This window comes from Chiroxiphia lanceolata, chromosome 24 (genome assembly GCF_009829145.1).
Source record: "Chiroxiphia lanceolata isolate bChiLan1 chromosome 24, bChiLan1.pri, whole genome shotgun sequence".
NCBI lineage: Eukaryota > Metazoa > Chordata > Aves > Passeriformes > Pipridae > Chiroxiphia > Chiroxiphia lanceolata.
In genome coordinates, this window is record NC_045660.1 from 2,917,763 (window position 1) to 2,936,151 (window position 18,389).

General features: G+C 44.8%; 1 protein-coding gene across 5 annotated transcripts in view; it reads left to right on the forward strand.

Moving 5' to 3' along the window:
- LOC116797870 (lethal(3)malignant brain tumor-like protein 3) overlaps positions 1-18,389 on the forward strand; it is a 41,034-nt gene that overhangs the window by 8,806 nt on the left and 13,839 nt on the right. For 2 of the 5 annotated variants that reach the window (XM_032709760.1, XM_032709762.1), the window contains exons 2-18: positions 754-862; positions 1,175-1,283; positions 2,724-2,781; positions 3,822-3,910; positions 5,054-5,158; positions 5,485-5,620; positions 6,105-6,196; positions 7,135-7,286; positions 8,088-8,164; positions 9,510-9,595; positions 13,163-13,273; positions 14,426-14,540; positions 14,646-14,745; positions 15,466-15,645; positions 16,051-16,089; positions 16,912-17,043; positions 17,447-17,508. In XM_032709760.1, the coding sequence (XP_032565651.1) occupies positions 801-862; positions 1,175-1,283; positions 2,724-2,781; positions 3,822-3,910; positions 5,054-5,158; positions 5,485-5,620; positions 6,105-6,196; positions 7,135-7,286; positions 8,088-8,164; positions 9,510-9,595; positions 13,163-13,273; positions 14,426-14,540; positions 14,646-14,745; positions 15,466-15,645; positions 16,051-16,089; positions 16,912-17,043; positions 17,447-17,508 (1,705 nt within the window). In that variant the 5' untranslated portion in view covers positions 754-800. Of the gene's footprint in view, positions 1-753; positions 863-1,174; positions 1,284-2,723; positions 2,782-3,821; positions 3,911-5,053; positions 5,159-5,484; positions 5,621-6,104; positions 6,197-7,134; positions 7,287-8,087; positions 8,165-9,509; positions 9,596-13,162; positions 13,274-14,425; positions 14,541-14,645; positions 14,746-15,465; positions 15,646-16,050; positions 16,090-16,911; positions 17,044-17,446; positions 17,509-18,389 lie in introns of those variants that run through there. The other 3 variants (XM_032709761.1, XM_032709763.1, XM_032709764.1) reach the window with 3 other exon arrangements.

Sequence of the window (18,389 nt, forward strand, 5' to 3'; positions counted from 1 at the left end):
CAAACCAGTGCACACGAGTGGTGCCACTGATGCAGAGCAGGGAAAATGTACACACAGAAGCCCCCGTGCATGATTTGAATGTCAGATTACTGGAGCAAATTATCCCTCAGGACAGTGCAGATGCCTGGGGTTTTGTTAAAATATCAAATACAAATTAATTTGCATTAGGAAGAACTCAGGAGAAAGTAAATATATGTCATATATTGGAGTTATTCCTTACATTTTCGTGCTTTCATTCAGATGAAAGATCTGTATATATCTCTTGCTAGGTATAGAAATTATTGTTTCTATTCTCCCATCAATAATGTGCTGTTTTTAGGAGCTGCCTATGAAGGATTTTCATATGTACAAAATATATATAAAGGCAGAAGCTTTTAAATTTAGCCAGCTGTATTAAAAGCATCGAAACAAGATGGACTTGTTTGACATTTGTCTTTCCAGTTAAAGGGTTACTAAGAATAAATAAATATAATGAGATTTGTAACTGTGTCCTGGTTGTAGCTTTAAGATTATATCTTCCTTTGTCACTTTTACAGGGGGCAGGGTTTCTTCAAAATTAAAATATTACAGATAAAAGGGGTTTTTCTCTGCTGAGGTGGTGGGTCAGCACACAGATAATAATTACACCTCTCTCCATGGGATTTTGAGGGTCACTCAGTGAAAGTCTGTAAAGGACTTTGACAGAACTCATTACGTAATTAGATGTGTTTTAACATTTTAATTTAATAGTTGTCTTGTTTTTTGCTTCCACAGTGCCCAGACCAGGCGTGTCCTACTCAGAATCCCAAACCTGTGAGCAGATGGATTGCTTTGAGAATGGGAAGTTTTGTACTCAGACAGGCTCCCAGCAGCACAGGGACAGGTAAAGAAACCCCAGATTTTTCCTGGGTTTTGTTTAAAAATGTTTAAAGGGAACATTGTGACAGAGAAGAGTGTTGCTGTGAGTAGAATGAACTCCTGAGAGCAAGTGTAACTGTTCTATATCCAGCAAATCCTGCAGACACCCTTCACTTCTCCAGGCTCTCAGTCCAGGCCTCCTCGTTCTTCCCCAGAGACACTGCAGGAGTGTTGCACTTTTAATTCGGTTTTGTTTTCAATTTTGGCTGTTTAATGCTGTCAGAGACATTCCAGATGATTGCAGAAACAGGGGAAATAATAGAAATGTTCCTACCAGCAGTGGCTGTCAGGTGACTGAGGCTGGCAGACCTGTCAGACGGCTCCGGAGGAAGAGAAGACTCCCTCTGGATTCGGAGGATGAGGAGGAAAATGCATATGAGGATGAGGTAAACGAGGCTGCATGTCCTTGCTTTAAAGAGAGCTGTGAAAAGCAGGGGTAGTTGTTTGTCTTAGAGTTCCTCGAGCAGAGCAAACTGAGCTGAGGGAGGTCGTTCTCTACCCAGGGAATGGTCTGGGGCTGATCCTGATTGACACCAGTGGTGGGAATACCTGCTCTGAGGAGTTACAGGGGTCAGTGAATAGCTCATGTGAAGTGAAAGTCAGGCTTTCAGACTGTAACTTTCCAGGGGTAGTTACAGCCCTGTACACCAGCTCTATTTCACAGTAATAAAACCACATGCCTCCAAAATACCTTCTCTCAGTCAAGCACTGTTTTGTGATATTGAAGATTAGTGCCAAACCACGGGGTTTGGTTGGGTTTTATCAGGTACCTGCATGTACACTGTGAGAATGCTCAACCAGAAACCTGTATTAGTGGTGGATAAATAGAAGTTCCTCAGTCCTGAGCTGATCTTTCCTTAACTTTCCTGAAGTTAAGGACCCTTTGTGCAGCCCTGGGCTCTGCCCCTGCCCGTGCAGTGTGTCTCTTGAGCCATTTCATTTATATTCACATTTTACACATGGTTCTGTACAGCTGAGCCACTTGTGGAGGTGTTGGTGGGCACTCGAGCTGCAGCCTCTGATGTCAGGAGCAGTTTAACTCATCTCCTTGCTCAGCTTTTCCCTGTGATGTGGGTGAGATGTTTTAGGGGAGGGATGTTTTCAGAAGTCCTTGAAATCTCTCTCTTCCCCCTTCTCCTCCTCCTCTTTAGGAACTGCCCCCCTGTCCCTTCTGGGACGTGTCTGGTGGCACCTTTGCTTTGCACATTTGGCTTTTTTTTCGGTTTGTTTTGAGAAATGACAACCTGGGAGGAATCAAACCTGAGTGTGAAAAGCACACAGAACAAATGTGAATGAGAATTGGGAATTGGGCTTGGAGTGTGGCACAGGGAAACCAAGTGGTCTGGGGTGGGGGGTTCATCCATGACAGGAGTTCCTTGAAGCTTCTGCTTCCTTCAGGCCTTCAGCAATGACTTTTTTTCCCCTTCTATCCATTCCCTGGCATGGAGGGGCATGAGAAAGGGAAAGGAAAATGGAATTACAGTAAGGCTGCTGACGTGAGGAGCAAATCCTGCACTGCAGAAAGCAAATCCTCTGTATTGTAATGGAGATTTTGGACCTGGGCTGCTCTTCTGCAGCCACCTTTAAATGAACTCCAGGAGTATGTATTAAATAAGTTGTAAAGCACTTTGGGATACTGCAGGATCAAAGTTATCTGTGTAGCATTCCCTACTGCTGTTCTTGCAGGGTTATTCAAGAGACATAATACTGGCTAATAGTCCTGTTAGTAGTTACCTGTTCCATCCTTATTGTACCTGCATTGTGAGATGATCAGAGGGAGGGAAAACCAACCTTGCTAAACTTCTTTTTAACATATCTGTGTCTAGGAGAAGAATAAATCAAATAATATGAAAAGCCGCAGAAACACTAAACCAATAAAACAAGGTGAGCTAAGCTCAGAGTCTCTTTTCTTTAATGTTTATAGATTTTTTTTAAGTAGCTATTATAAAGTGAATAATAATAATAATAATAATAATAAACAGAAGAAGAAAGGACAGTAGAGCTCATTTCACATCCAGAGTAGCTTATTAGGTACATAACCCTCTTACCACAGGCAGCTTCTGGGATGTATTAGTGGGAATATCCTGGATTTCCCTGCATGGTGGGCACAGTGTGAGGATCTGGAAGGAGCCAGCCTGATCCAAAGCTCACTGAAGACAATAAGAATCTTCTTTCCATTGACTTTGGAGAGCTTCACAGCCAGAGCCTATAATGCTAAAGAGAAAATAAGTTGTAAACAATGAGATTGATTCTAGACTGTGACTTAAATGTGTTACATACCTTAAATGAGTTAGTGTGTTACTGGGGGGAGATGTTTAATGTACATTTGAAACGTAATTTTCTGTGTGTATGACTGTGGTTCTAGAATGAATCCAAGTTATTTTCATTATCTGGGAGCTGCCTCTCTAATAGATGCATTGTGTTATTAGAAGGCTATAAATATATGTGTGTGTCTATATATATATATAAAATCTTGTGAACTGAATGAAAATTCACTTGGTTTTTCATTTACTGTATTTTAGGTTTATTGCAGCTGCAGTTATATGCCTCTCTGTGCTGTCTGTTAGTTTATATTTAACCCTTTATTCCTCTGTGAAATACCAGGAGAAGGAATTAATTTCCACATTTTTAAGTTATTCTGCCTTGTCCAGGCTTTCCACTGGCACCTTTCCATGGGCATCTTGCCAGGGAATACGGGTGCCACAATCCATTTGACCTGTGACAAATTTTCATTCAGTGAGGAATGAGCACTGCTGGAATTCCTCCTTTCCCTCAAAAGTTGGGTAACACTGCCTCCTCTGGGGTGGTGCCACAGCAAACCAGCTGGAGTGTACGTGGGAGGAGAAGGAGAAGAGAGAGGAGGAGAAAAGCGGGAAGCATCGGGGAGAAACATTGATTTTTCCTCTTTGTTTTTGATTAATTAGTGCTCCCTGGAAAGAAGAAGGTATGGAACTGGGTTTCCTACTTGGAAGAGGAACAGATGCCAGCTGCTCCCCTCAAACTGTTCAGAGAGGTTGGCAGCTTTTTCCACTCCCTTGCTCTGTTTTTCTCAGGTGGCACTGCAGGATTTCTGGCTCGGTGGAGGTGGGGTTGGAGACCACCCCCAAGCCAGCAGTAACATTTCTGACTTGTTTTGGTGCAAACAGGCAGAGAAACCCTCACATGTTCCTGTGGAATGAGGCACCTGCCCTGGGAGTCTCATCCCAACCCAGGGTATTAAAGATGCTGGTTGGATCTCACTCCCAAATAAACAGCGACTGTTTGGATCGGCTTTGCTCTGGATAAATGGGCTGTTAGGGAACATCCAAGGGCTGCTGGAGAGGGACAGTCACATATCTGTGGCTGTACAACAGCCCTTCCAGCCTTCCCTGTGGGAAACTGGAGTCAGTCAGCTCTGGGAATGTTGTGGACTGACTCAGTGAGTGTCTGGCAGGAGGAGGGAGGGAGCTGTGTCCCTTCAGTGAAGGTGGCAGAGGTGAGTGCAGCCCTGGGGAAGCTGCTCCTGCACATTAAACACTCAGCTCCCTGGGAGCTCCTCAAAGCCGAGGGCTGTTGGTCCTTCCAGAGTGAGCTGAGCAGGAAGGTCAGGTCCTGCAGAGAGTCAAAAAGCCATTTACAATCCCAGGTCAGGTTTATTTTAAGCCCTTACTACACTTCACTTGTTTCGTTTGGATTAAGACTGCAAATAAAATGAAAAACACAAATGTTTTCTGGAGTAACTGGGCTCCAGATCAAACCTGCCTTGTCTCTTTCAGCATTTGAAGATGCCAGGTTACCTCTGGGGAGAGTCTGGACTGACAGACAAAGTAATTTGAGCTTTCCCAGCTCTGTTTCTGCTTTGGGCTGGGAAAGGGATTCTTTTGTGTTTGAGAAGAGCTCATTTCTGCATCTGCTCAAAGATTTGTTCACAGCTAATTGCAACAGGCTCGTGGTTCAGTGTTTTTGAGAGATTAATTAGAATAACAAATCTGAAATCCTGTGATCATGCCATTATTGATCCCTGAACCTGCACCTGTCTCTTGGAGCAGCAATCACTTGGGGCTAGAATTTTCTTCTCTGAGTTGAACATTTGAAGCTTTGAGTACATCTGATGACTGCTCTGCAATAGATTTTGTCTCTAGGAATTGAAAGCAAATGTTTCTTCCCCCCCTCACAGTATCAATCATTCCCACAAGGCCGGAATGGATTTAAAGTTGGAATGAAATTGGAAGGGCTGGATCCTGAACACCCCTCTCGATTCTGTGTTCTCACAGTGGCTGAGGTAGTTGCTTTTCCTGTCTTTGGTTCCAAAAGTCCCATGTACATTTAGGATTTTTTTTTTTCCCAGTAAAAAGTAGAAACATAAAAATAATAGTACATTAATTAATTAATGGTTAGGAGTTCCAGGTGACAGTGAAGGAATGCTGTGATGTGGTTGAGAGTCTCTCTGAAATCTTTCCTGTCAGATTTTTGCAATTGTAGCTCAGAATAGCAAACCTTTTAATTGCCTGTAATGAATAAATATGGAAAAGAACAATGCAGTTGATTAGTGATTTTCTTTAAGTTCTTTATGACCCTTTCTGACAATCAGAGCTCCTCTTATTGCAGATCCAAGGCTACAGGATGCGACTGCACTTTGATGGGTATCCAGAGTGTTATGACTTCTGGGCTAATGCTGATTCCTCAGACATCCATCCTGTGGGCTGGTGTGAAAAAACAAGCCATAAGCTGCTCCCTCCTAAAGGTATGGAAAAAAAAAATAGAGTGGTGTACAAGAAACCATAAATTCTCCTAAGAACTGGCTGTCCTGGCTCTGCGTGTTTCATTTTTAGCGTGATTTCAGCATGGAACTCGATCTGAGGGGCTAAAGGGAAGAGGTGTAACTAACACAGTGACTCACAAAAGAACAAAACAGTTTCTTTTTGATGTTCCCAGAGACTGACGTTGTTAGTCAAATTAGAAACTCTGTATTGGATGTCTCCTTGGGGTTCAGGACTTGCTTCTTCCCCGCATTCGATTTCCCAGAAACATCTGAAGGTTGAGATTAATGATTGGCCATTAGAGTGAAAAAGAGAGAGATGCTTTAGCTGGAATGCACATCCCCTGAAGATTTTAGCAGGGCAGTTATCATGCAAAGTTCATATTCTTCCCAGGTAATTTCCATTTCTGAAAAGCCTGTCGGAATGTTCCGGGGCCAGGTAGAACAATTTTTTTATCTCTCTTCCCAGGTTTCAAGGAGGGAGAATTTAATTGGACTTCCTATCTGAAGAATTGCAAAGCTCAAGCAGCTCCAAAAAGCCTTTTTAAGACCCTCAGCACTGTAAGTGGTGATGTGGAATAGAAGGTGTTTCAATAGGTCTGGTGCTAAGTGAATTTTGACCAGATTATTTACGTGGTTTTAATATGCTCGTGTCAGAGGTACAACTGTGGTACAATCAGATGCAAACTGCTTCCTACTGTGATTTATTTTTAAGATGGAAAACTAGTACAATTTTTCTTCCTTCCCCTAGTCACTGACTTCCCAGGGAAAGAATTTGTATTTCCCTTCCTCCTTAATGCTGGAGGAAAAGATTTACTGGACCATTTATTAAATATATTACAGCCGTCTGTTTTGCTGTGTCCCTGCAGTCGGGATATTTGTGTCCCTTTCCCCTAATTTAATCATTTCCAAAATAATTTCTGGTTTCCAGCAGCATGCTCATGTGTGCCATGGGATTCATTATGGGGCTGTGGATCTGGAGCATTTTTCATCCTTCACCCCCCGGTGCTTTCTTTGTGGTTGTTACCCTCAGTCCCTGCCTCACCCTCCCTGCCATCTGTGTCACTCCAGTGACACAAAGGCTGATGGACTGGACACTGCAGATGGACAGGCACTGACTCCAGTAGGATCAGGGCCCAGCTCTGCTCTGCTTCCCACTGAGTCTCTTCTTCTCCTTGAGGACTCTCTTAACTTTTCCCCCGGTGAGACAGGACCTGCCACAACCACACCCATCACTGCAAAGGCATTTCTGTCTCAGCCTGGGAGTCTGTGGTGGTGGGTTTACCTGGAAATGCTGTTTCTCGAGCCACATCAGCTCTTTTTTTGGCAACAGAAACAGTCATTGCCAGAACTCAGGGAAATCCTGCCTGCAAACCTCTTGCTGGTAACTGCAGTGTGTTTTGGCCTGTGGGTTTTGGGGTTACAAATGAGTTTATAAGGAGAATTAGGCTTGGCCAACAGTGTGGCTGATTTCCCTTCCCCGTTGTCCTGTTCCTCAGCCCGTCACACCCTCTGGGTTTCGTCTGGGAATGAAACTGGAGGCAGTGGACAAGAAGAATCCCTCCCTGATCTGCGTGGCCACCATCACAGACATGGTGGACAACCGGCTGCTGATCCACTTCGATAACTGGGACGAGAGCTACGACTACTGGTAAAGAGATCCCGTTTCTCACTCACACCTGCAAGGAGACTGGGCTTTGTTTTGCTCTTCCACTGAGGGTAATCGTTGGTATTTCCAATGTAGCCACTAAAGCTGGGATCTGAAATGGGTTTCGAGGCGTGTGAATAATTCCTTTGGGTTTTCCCAAAGAGGCAGTTGCTCAGGAGTTTCCCTCCTGGTTGAGTGCTGGGCAGCTCAGGGTAGAGCCAGTGGGGGGGGGGCCTGAGTTGTCTGGGAAGTGTTGGAGGTGAGAAGCATCCTTGTGCCTGAAGGGGCTCCAGGAGAGCTGGAGAGGGGCTTTGGACAAGGGATGGAGTGACAGGACACAGGGAATGGCTTCCCACTGCCAGAGGGCAGGGTTAGATGGGATACTGGGGAGAAATTGTTCCCTGTGAGGGTGGGGAGGCCCTGGCACAGGTTGCCCAGAGAAGCTGTGGCTGCCCCTGGAATCCCTGGAAGTGTCCAAGGCCAGGTTGGACGGGGCTTGGAGCAACCTGGGCTGGTGGAAGGTGTCCCTGCCCATGGCAGGGATTTGGAACTAGATGATCTTTAAGATCCCTTCATCCAGGATCTCCATTTTATGATTTTTCTTTGTATTTCCCTGTCTTTGGGGGCAGCTCACATGCCTGGAAAACTTGGCATTCCCATCCTAACGAGGTAATGCTCGTGTTCCACACCGTGATCACACCCACTGAAAGCATCTGCTCCCCCAGCAAATCAGGCAGCATTTGAAATCCTTCTTTTCTTTTTGCTCTGAATGTGACTGCTGCCAACTTCCCCTCTTTGATTCAGGTGTGAAACGAGCAGCCCATACATCCGTCCTGTGGGCTACTGCCAGGAGACTGGAACCCCACTGACAACACCACCTGGTATGTTGAAAGTGAGATTTCTCTCCTGCCTCAGGTCAAAAAAAAACCTGTAAAAAACTGTGTCTTCCACGTAATTACATATTTGCAAGTTCCAGGTTCCACTCAGAACTCTTTACTGACTGAACAATATTGTTGCTCGTGCCTTTTGCCACTGAATGTTACGTTGGTTCACAGTTCTTTCAGTGAATGGAGTGGGGGTTGGTAATTCAGAATTGAATTTGGTTTCAGAAGCTAAAAACTTCGAAGGATTTCCAGCATTTCCTTCGAGCTGGAAGAAAAAGGCATCAGTATCATGATTTCCTAGATGGAATTTCTGGAAGTGAAGGAGTAGCTGAAGCCACATCTCTTTCTGCTGCACTGGAGTTTGGTAAACGAAGGGAATGTTGGTGAATGAGAAAGGACAGAATGTTACAAGGACACCAGTGCTGTTTTCAGGCCTTGGAAGTTCTCATTCACCTTAAAAATAGCAAACATAATAAAATGAACCCTGTCCTTTGCCAGACTGACAGCCCTGGAGCAAGAATTCCTGTGCTTACCTTGGATCTGTGGAGCAGGAGGCACTACAAGATCCCTCTGCACAGGAGGGATTGGCCTCTGTGCTTTTCCTGCAGTTGCAGGAGGGGTTGTAAACATCAGTCCCTGCTCCTGGAATGTGCAGCAAGGCACTTCTCTGCTCATATCACGATTTCCTGTGCCCTCAGCAGCCCCTGCAGCCAGTTCTGGGCTCTGCTGAGGGACTTAAATGCAGCAATTTTCAGGCCATGCTCTGCATTTAGTCCCTGCACCCTCCTGCCCAAAGGAGCCAATCCTGGGAGTAAAAATTACTGAAATGGAAAGGGGAAAAAAAGTAGAGTAGTTTCTTAAATGTAATTGCCAGGGAGAGACAGCCCTGTTGTTAGAGCAGCACGCCCAGGGAGCCTTTTCTCTCCAGGCTGCTGGTTTTACTGAGCAGGCAGCAGGAGGTGAGAAGTTTCTCCAGTCTTGCAGGCACTCACACACAGAATAGTTAATAAAGTGGGAAATTAATTCACTGATGCCACTACACATCACAGAAATCTCTGACTAGCCTTTAATTGGCAGCTTTCTCTAGGGAATAAGAAGTGATTAAGCTGTGCAGAAATGAACTTGTCAGGGTTAAAGCCCAGTGCAGGGCCTGGGGAACTGGCAGTGCTGCTGTGGCTGCTGGAATGGTGGGGAGGAGCAAAGAGGCCTCTTTCCAGCACCATCCATTGCAAGTGCTAAATTAGCATCATTAACCCTGTGTTACAGAGCTGCTGCTCTGTTGTTTTGAACAATAAACGTGGGGTTTTTCTTACTTAAATGTTAATTCTGTGGGTTTTTTCAGGATACAAGGATCCCAAAGCCTTCTCATGGGAGAAATACTTGGAAGAAACTAATTCCCAAGCGGCCCCAGCAAGAGCATTCAAAGTGGTGGGTGAATCTCTTTGATTGTCCTTGCTCAGGTGCTGTTATTCACCTTTTTGTGCTACAGGCTTTATTTTGAGGGTGGGTCACCTTGCCTGTGCCAGGAGGGTGAAACTGGGTTTTTCTTTAAGTTGGTCCCCGGATCTTTTACTTTAAGATGATGTTTAAGATGCTGCTGCTAAAGCAAAACACACAGCAAAATACAAGACTTTTTTTTTTTTTTAATGCCATGAAAAGCTGTCTTGGAAAGGAGTTTTGACTAAATATCTCCAGTTGCTCCACTGGCAGAGTTAAGGAAAGAGCCTTCAGTCCACACAGACAACTGTGGCTTCCAGAGGAATGTGGGAAGGGCACAGAGAGGGCACAGAATGGAGAAAGAGCTGCTGGGGGGGCAAAGGGAATCTCCCAGTTGACACCTGGTGCTGGTTGAACAAACATTCCCAACCAATGTGAGGGTCAGAAGTGGGAATCACTGGTCTGAAACTGGGCATATTTGGTGGGGAAGGAAGGAAAAGGGGGGGGTATGGATGTGTTTTAGGGGAATGACAAGTGTGCAGCCATCAGGTGTATAAAAAAACCTCTCTAAAATACTTTCACCTTGCAGTTGTGCAAATCCATATTTCCCTGCTAGGTGAGGCTGGAGTTAAGGTAGAGAAGTTCCTATCAAGGACTTACATGTTCTAATATAGATCTTAGTTCTCCTGGGGGGAAAACAAGTGTATTAACAGATGAAAGAGCATTTCTGCCAAGCTCCTGGGTGCAGTAACATCATCCTGCAGGCTCTGAAGGTGCTTCTCTCAACCTTGGGAGCACGAGCTTTTGTTTCTTTGATTGCAGTTCAGTGCATTTATCTGGAAGCTCACTGTGAGCATGAACGAAACAAACACCTTTCAAATAACTTATAAATACTTTAAAATTGATTTTTTTTCTTTTCCCCTTCCACACTGCTGGCTCACCTTGCTAAACTTTGCAATATGTTCAAAATCTTTTCTGTGCCACCGTGACGCTCGGTTCCTTCTGCTGGAGTTGGAGTTGGGGGTTAATACCTGCTGCCCTCCTGTGATTTTGTTGGAAAGGTCTTTGGGACTGAGAAGGAAAAGCAATCAGGGAGGCCTCAGATAAGGGAGGCAAAAATCCAGCCAGACAGGTTTGATAATTGCTGGATTTCAGCAGGTGTCCACTTGAGGTTGTGGCAGGTTGCAAGGTGGGTGTCAGGGGTTTGAAGAGGCTGGTTTTGCCTCTTCAGAGAACTGTAAAATCACAGCTGGAATTACCTGCAGCACAGCTGAACTCCAGAACATCCCTGGGATTAAGGTTTTCCACAGGGGATGCACTGCCTTGTCTGCCTCCCTTCCTGTTTCCTGGACATCATTGTTTGCTCCTTCAGGTGTCAGGCTTTTAGGGACGAGTAGAAGGACCAATTCTGGCTCTCATAAAACTCCAGAGTGTAAATTAGCATCCAAAACCGTGTTTCAAAAATGAGACAGGAAAAAAAAAAGGTGTTTGATATATCAACAGTTATTAGACCTCTTTTCAACATCAAACCTCATTATTTTTCTGGCTTGGTTGGGCTGGAGTGCAAATAAATGGCAAAGTTATTGATTTTTTTTAAATTATTATTATTATTCCAGTTAGCAATTACAGGAAATCAGTACATAAAAATACGGGTTGAGAGCCAGAACAGGGATTTCTCACTGAATTAGTTTTTAACAGTTTTAAAGAGCTGTCTTACCTAGTCTGGAGACACTGATCATCAGCACAAATAGCAGGTCTTGGGGCTGCGTTTCTGCCTTCTCCCCCCAAAAGCTCAGGAGACAGTTTCATTGTAAGCATCACAGCATTTCAGCTCATCCTCTTGGGCTGGCAATTCAGGACCCTTCATAAATTATTGCCAGAAGGGCAGCAGCCCTTCAGCAAGGCTTAAACAAACAGCCTGGCTCCTCTTCTGGACAGGATTTGGATCTCAGGCTCTCCTTCCTCAGGGCAGCCAGGCAAGGCTGGCTGGTTCAGTAACATGCTCTTAAAAGTAAAAGCAGTTTAGATTGTCTGGTTTCCAGTGTGCCCTGGGGCTGGAAGCCTGTGGGTAGATGTCTTGTGTCCAGGGGAAATGACCAAAGAGGAACTTCAGGTTTGGAGTTTGTGGACCTCCCCTGCCCCCAACCACTGGCAGTAAAAAGGATAAGGAAGGTTGGGAGGGGAGAGTGTTTATAATCACCTTTTCATTTACCTGATTGTGTTCAAACACCCAGTTTATCATCTCTTACTAAAATCCTGACCTCTGTAATGCAGAAGTGAAGAGGGATGTGTTTGGAATGAGCATCCAGGGCTCCATAACCCGCAGCTCTGGAGGTCAGAGGAGGAATTTGCAGTCAGATAAATGGAAAAATTGGACAAAGCTGTCTGTTGCTCAGAGGTTACATCTAGGGGTGGTGCAGAGGACACAGATCAGGCCAAAGGGCATTGTGGAGTTTTTACAAAGTTGTTGGGCTTTGAGGGAAAGGTGAGACAGCAACAGAAGAGGGGAGACTCTGGGGCTGGAGCTGCTCCTGGGTCTAGCACTGCAGCTCCCAGCAGCTGTTGACAAGCAGACACAGTTGTTGTCATAAAAAGGAGATGGTAACCTGTGTAATGAAGGTGTTCCAAGGGCTGGATCTCATGCCAGGAAGGATTTCATGAAGGGTAGTGAAGAGAGACTTCACACAGTGGTGAATTGGCCACTGTTCTGATCAGGTGTGAGATCACAGAATCACAGGATGGTTTGGGTTGGAAGGGACCTCTGGAGATCATTTAGTCCAAGCAGGGTCACCTAGAGCAGGTGACACAGTTGGGTCTTGAATTTTACATCCAGGTAGGTTTGGAATGTCTGCAGAGAGGGAGACTCCACACCCTCCCTGGGCAGCTGTTCCAGGGCTCTGCCGCCTCCGTGGAAGGAAGTTCTTCCTCCTGTTGAGGTGGAACTTTTAGTTTGTGGCCACTGCTCCTTGTCCTGTTCCTGGGCACCTCTGAACAGAGCCTGGCACCATCCTCTGACACCTCTTGGAGATATTTGCACCGATTGTTGAGATTCCCTCTCAGCCTTCTCTTCTCTAAGAGTAAAGATCATCTTTCTGCTGGGTTTGGGGTGTTGCTGTCAGGTTGCAGTCCATGTGTCAGTGGAGCCTTTGGTCTGTGAGGGAAGAACCTCTTGCCCTGGCTGGGAAATGCTTCTCTATGCTGGGACAGCTCAGGCTGCCTCAAGCAGTTTGGGACTGCTGACAAACACACACCTCAATCCTCTTGGAAACTCTGGTTTTGACCTCTTGGGAACTCTGATTTTAACCTGTTGGACACTCTGATTTTAACCTGTTGGACACACTGATTTTAACCTGTTGGGCACTCTGATTTTAACCTGTTGGACACTCTGATTTTAACCTGTTGGGCACTCTGATTTTGGCCTCTGGAGCAGTCTGTGTGAGATCAGTGCCCAAAGCTCCAAAGGGGTGTATGAAAACCCGAGCACATTTCATTCAGAGCAGGTGACCAGCTCTGAACTCCCAGGCTTTTTAACATTCTGCTTGCAACGCTCTCTTCCAGCGCCCTGCTCACGGATTCCAAGTTAATATGAAGTTGGAGGCTGTGGACAGGAGAAATCCCATCTTGATAAGAGTGGCAACAATAGTTGACAAAGACAACCATCGCATTAAGGTATGACCTTGCTGCCAAGTGCAGAGCCCTGTGCTGAGGAACAGAAAAACACCCCCTCGGTTGGAGGAGCAGCAAACAACTGCCTGGCAGCTGATGTGGCCTCAGGGCCTGCCCAACTGGAAATGATTTCTGGTGCTTTGTTCTGCTGAAATCTGATGGAATTGCCTGGTGTTGTTAGGAGCTGTTTTAATGTAACTGTTCTGAAATGACACTTGACAGGGTGATTTTCCATCTCGTGGCGTTTTTCTGTGTGATCTCGGGGGTTGAAGGCAGCATTAGTGTTCAGCTGGGGGGAAAATACCTGACAGGGGTTTTTTTCCTGCCATACTTAAAGGAAAACTCAAAGCAATTTAAACCCTGGCCCATGTGGGAAGTGGCTTCATTCTCCAGTAGGAACTTAGGAACATAGATGGAGTTTAAGTAATTCTTTTCACATAAAGATATTGCCAGAAAAATCTGTTGTGCTTTGGCTTCTGAGAAATTAAGTGTGAGCCAGCTAAAGTGGAAGCTGCACTGATGGAGGCTCCTTGGCCACAGGTCTCCTTCCCAAAGGATGGTTGTGTGGGCACGAGTGGAGTTCACTTCCCATTATCCAGCTGATTCTCAGTCTCATTTGCTGTGAGCAAAAGCCAAGTTTTGCCAATATTTAGTAGCTTGATATTCGATTCATCCATTTGAAACTTTGCTGCACAGACAACCCAGTAGCCTTTAGATTCCAGTGATCCTCAGTCTTTGTTAACCTGACCTGGGTCTGAGCTGTTACCAGTCTCTTCATCCAGCAGGAAATTGTAGCTTGTTCACTGCAAAACTCACCGAACTTGTTGGCTTTTCTGGTGGTTTGGGATCCTCGGGAAACAGAACAATTAAATAATCAGTTTGTGTGCATAGCTCTGGGCTCTGAGTGTAGAGCACCCTGTGGTGTGTGGGATGACACAACTGTGTCACCAGAACCTGGTTGTTCTGTAAAACACAGATGCAGGAAAACAAAGAGTTACACTGAGCACAGAGATGATTGTGCCTGACTGAAAGATTGAAATGAAAGATTGAATGAATCAGCCTCAAGCTGAGCAAGGTGAGACAGAGGGGGAAGTTAACATAAAAGCTGAGTCATGCCCTTAACTGTCTCTCTCACCGAGACTGTGCTTCTTTCAGATCCATTTTGATGGTTGGGACCCTCATTATGATTTCTGGGTGGATGCAGACAGCCCTGACATCCATCCTGTGGGCTGGTGTGCCAAGACTGGACACGCTCTGCAGGTCCCTCTAGGTAAACAGAGACACCACGGTGTTATGCTGGATGATTTTCCTAAGTGCATTTTGCTCTTCACATGTTTAACTGCCTTTTTTTTTTTTTTTTTTTACTTATTTTCAGGTGCTGAGGATCCAGAGGGAGCAGTGGGACAAGTGTGTCCCACTCCAGGCTGCCACGGGATCGGGCACGTCCGGGGACCACGATATGGGACACATTACACGTATGTAAATGGGGTCCTCTGAGAGTCTGAGTGCTGTTAATAATGATAATGCAGCAACAAGCACCTGCACTGCACTGAAATGATCTCAGTGTTTATTCTGGAGGTGGTTATATCTGCAATTGCAGCTCCCTCTTGTGTCTAAATGTGCTGTTTCATCATAAATTCTGTTTATACCAGTATAATCATTATAACTGCAATACAAACAGACTAATTCACTCCAATTTCTTCATTCCAGCAGTGCTAAAGGAGAGGTTTTTGTAAAATAACATGTCTAAGAACAGCAGGCAAGGAGACATTAAAGAGGGAGAGAGTGTGGGTAGGTTATTAAAGTACAAGAGTGAGGAGTGCTCGCTCATGTTTTGTGCTCTGCCTTTTGATTTCTCTTGGAAGAGAAAGGTTTTTCTCAAGTAAACTATTTTAAAGAGCAAGAAAACAATCTCAGGGAAGAGGTCTGAAGATCTGGTAGCTCATAATGTGGGCTTGGGATTTTTCAGAGTGAAAGTTGCCGAACTCACTTGTTCCATGAAATGTTCAAATAAGCAGGTTACAGAGGACGAGCTCTTCTTTAACAGCACCCCAGAGTGGGTAATAACATCTCCCTGAGTGTTTGTGGCCTCCTTTTTTCTGGGTTTGTGATGGATTTCTCTGCCTGAGGCTGGTAAGGCTGGTGTGACTGCAAAGCATTGTCACCTCCCTCTGGTTTTTGTTTCTCTGTCCCAGGTTAGTTGGCTGCCCATACTCTGATGTGAACCTCAGCAGAGAGAACTCGTTGCAGGACCGGCTGAGCGGGGAGAGACCTTCCCCTGGGAACACCATGCAGAAGGCCAAGAGGCTGGAGACTCCTGCCCCATTCCTGCTGGGAGCAGGGGAGTCTTCTCAGGGAGAGTCTCCACAATCCAGGTGAGCTGAACGTTATTCTTGGCAGATACTGGGGAACAAAACCATTTACAAGGATAAAAACCACCGGAATTGGCAGAGAAGCAGCAGAGCATTGAGTTCATCTGTCTGTAATATTGACCCATGCCCCAGACACTATTAACACAGAGCAAGGCACTTTTATACCCTCATATGCCTTAATAGGTTTCTCAGTTCCTTAATCCTGCTGCTCTGGTCACATTCCAACAAAGGAAATTGCATTCTGTCTCCATAAATTTTTCCTTGCTGTTTCAATTTAAAATATGTTCTTTTCCTTCATTCCTTGTCCTAAAACTGTCAGGCCAAGGTTATTTTGCACCATTAAACAGACTCTGTGTGTATCACTTGGCAAACAAGTTGAGCTCCTTCAGGTACTTTGTTTTCTTACAGGAAAACCTTGGAATTGAGCAACATTGAAGCAAACTGTGTGTAAGTTCTTGGAGCACAGGAGGCAGTTAAATGTGTTGTGGGACAGACCAGGGCATGAAGGATTTTATTAAGGTCATCTCACCTGGGGCAAACTCCAGCAATACTTTTATTCTTTTTATTCTTTGTTGTATATGAAGGGTTATATATATTTTAAAGTTCATCTATTTGTTTAGATTTTTAACATTTCCAAGATCTGTTTGGCCAGAAAAAAAGGAATGAATGCTTCTCTTCCCTCAAAGGCCAAATTTGCCTCCTCCCAACTAGAGCTATCTTAATTTCTAATTTTCACACCAGAATTGATTGCATTTCAATGGCACTCTTACCATAAAGCCCCCTCAGGAGATTTGAGATTCTCACAGAATAAATGGCATTCTAGAATTGTGATATATTTCTGTTCTTCTGAGCATTTCGTTTCCTCGTAGTGGGAGGTCTGAATTCAGCCTGTAAATCTGCTGCTTGTCCTTCCTTGGCCAACTCTATAGCTCAGTTGATGCATCAAACTCAGTCATGGAGACTCTTAAATGTTATCCAGAGGTATCAGGATTCAGAAATCTTAAATCCCTGGCTTTCCCCATTACCCAGTGGTTTCCTGCAGCTGCTGGGATCAGAGCCTGAGTCCACAGAGCCTGATTTGTTTCACATAATCTCTCCCAATCCATGCAGAGGAGTAACAAAGCACTTTGTACTCGTGGGGAGGGAAGGTTCCACCACTAGATGGTAGTTGCTGCTCTCACTTGGAAGGAGCAACCAGCTTCACTCTCCTGTGGGAAAAGGGAACTGGAGGGTGTCAGCTCAGCTCCCGTCATTTATCTGTCTTTCCAGAAAAGCTGCACCAGACAGTGAGAAGTGGTGTCAAAGCAGCGTTCACACTCCATCAGAGCAGTCTGAAAACAGTCAGGAGAGAGACTGGGGAGAGGAGGATTCCTCTGCAGACATCAAAGCCACACCAAAAACGTAAATAAGATTTGCGTGATGTGTTTTCCTGCGTTTACTGTGGTGTTTCTTGCTGCTGCTGCTGTATCTGAAATAAAGGTGCAAATCACAACTTAAAGTTTGATCAGGGGTTTGCAGCAGACAAATGCAAACCCCTGATCAATGCAGAATGACATGGTGAATCTCTTCCCTCCCTCCCAGTATTTTTGGCCCTCTCTTTCCTGCAGTAAAGTCAAGTGTGAATTCTAGCCATGAATTTAATGGCTCAGAGAGAGGTCTGGGATGGAGCAGTGCTACTGCTTATTTTAACAGGGAAAAGTTTTTAGTTTCTATAAGTTTCTATAAGTCCCATTAATCTCTACATAGAGAGGAAATTACATCCATTTCTGTATCATCTGAAATGTTCTGTAATTGGTGCTTTCAGGCTTGGGTGCTCACGTGCCTATATCAAGTTCCAACTGGTGAAACAGGAAAGCAATGGGAAAGGTTGGTTAAATTTTATGCCTTTTTCTCTGTGTGTTCATATCCCTGCAATATCCCCACAGCCACAAGGAGCATTCAAAAATTCACAGCTTTTTTGGCTTTGATTCCACAATCAAGATGAAGCTGGAGGGGATGGCAGTGGTAGTTTTAATTCCTTTAAAATGATGAGGAAGAGTAAAATCACTTAGAAGGGAAAGTTTTAATACTTTGTAGGGTGAAGCTTTGTATTTATTAACTGAGAAGACAGTTTGCACCAGCTCTTGTGCCACTGCAGACTCGAGTTCTCTACTGGCAAAAGGTTTTCATTCCCAAACAGTCTGTGACCTGTGTCAGGCCTTGACAGAGCCAGCACAGTGTCAAGGGAGACTTGCTTAAAAACCTGGCAGATAGTTTAAGTTCCATCAGCTTCTTTTTTCAGACCCTCCTGGCTATCCAGAAACATATTCTGAATCATTTGGGGACTCTTTTTAAGGTTTTCTCTAAGAGGAAAAGAAGAAAGAAAAGTTAAATGGAAAAAACAATGCTTTTTTTTTTTTTTACTTTTCCTGGTACATGACAGGTTAAGTTTCCAAAGCAGCTTTCTCCTATCACTTTAGCAAACCATATGCTTAACTTTCAGATTTACTATAAAAAGCCATTTCAGAGAACGGAGCTGACCAGGCTTTTAGGAGGATTTAACATGGTAATAAGTCTGCAATCAAAAATAGCTAAGCAGGCACAAACTGGGACAGGTGCCTAGGCTTCTATTTATTTTTTTTTATTTTTTTTTTTTTTAATACTCATTTTTACCTAGTGCTGAGTTCTGCAGTGGGAGCTGAGGGATCTGCCAGCTCTGAGCTGCAGTTGCAGCTGGCAGGGAAAGCTGCCCACTCTCCCTTCACCTT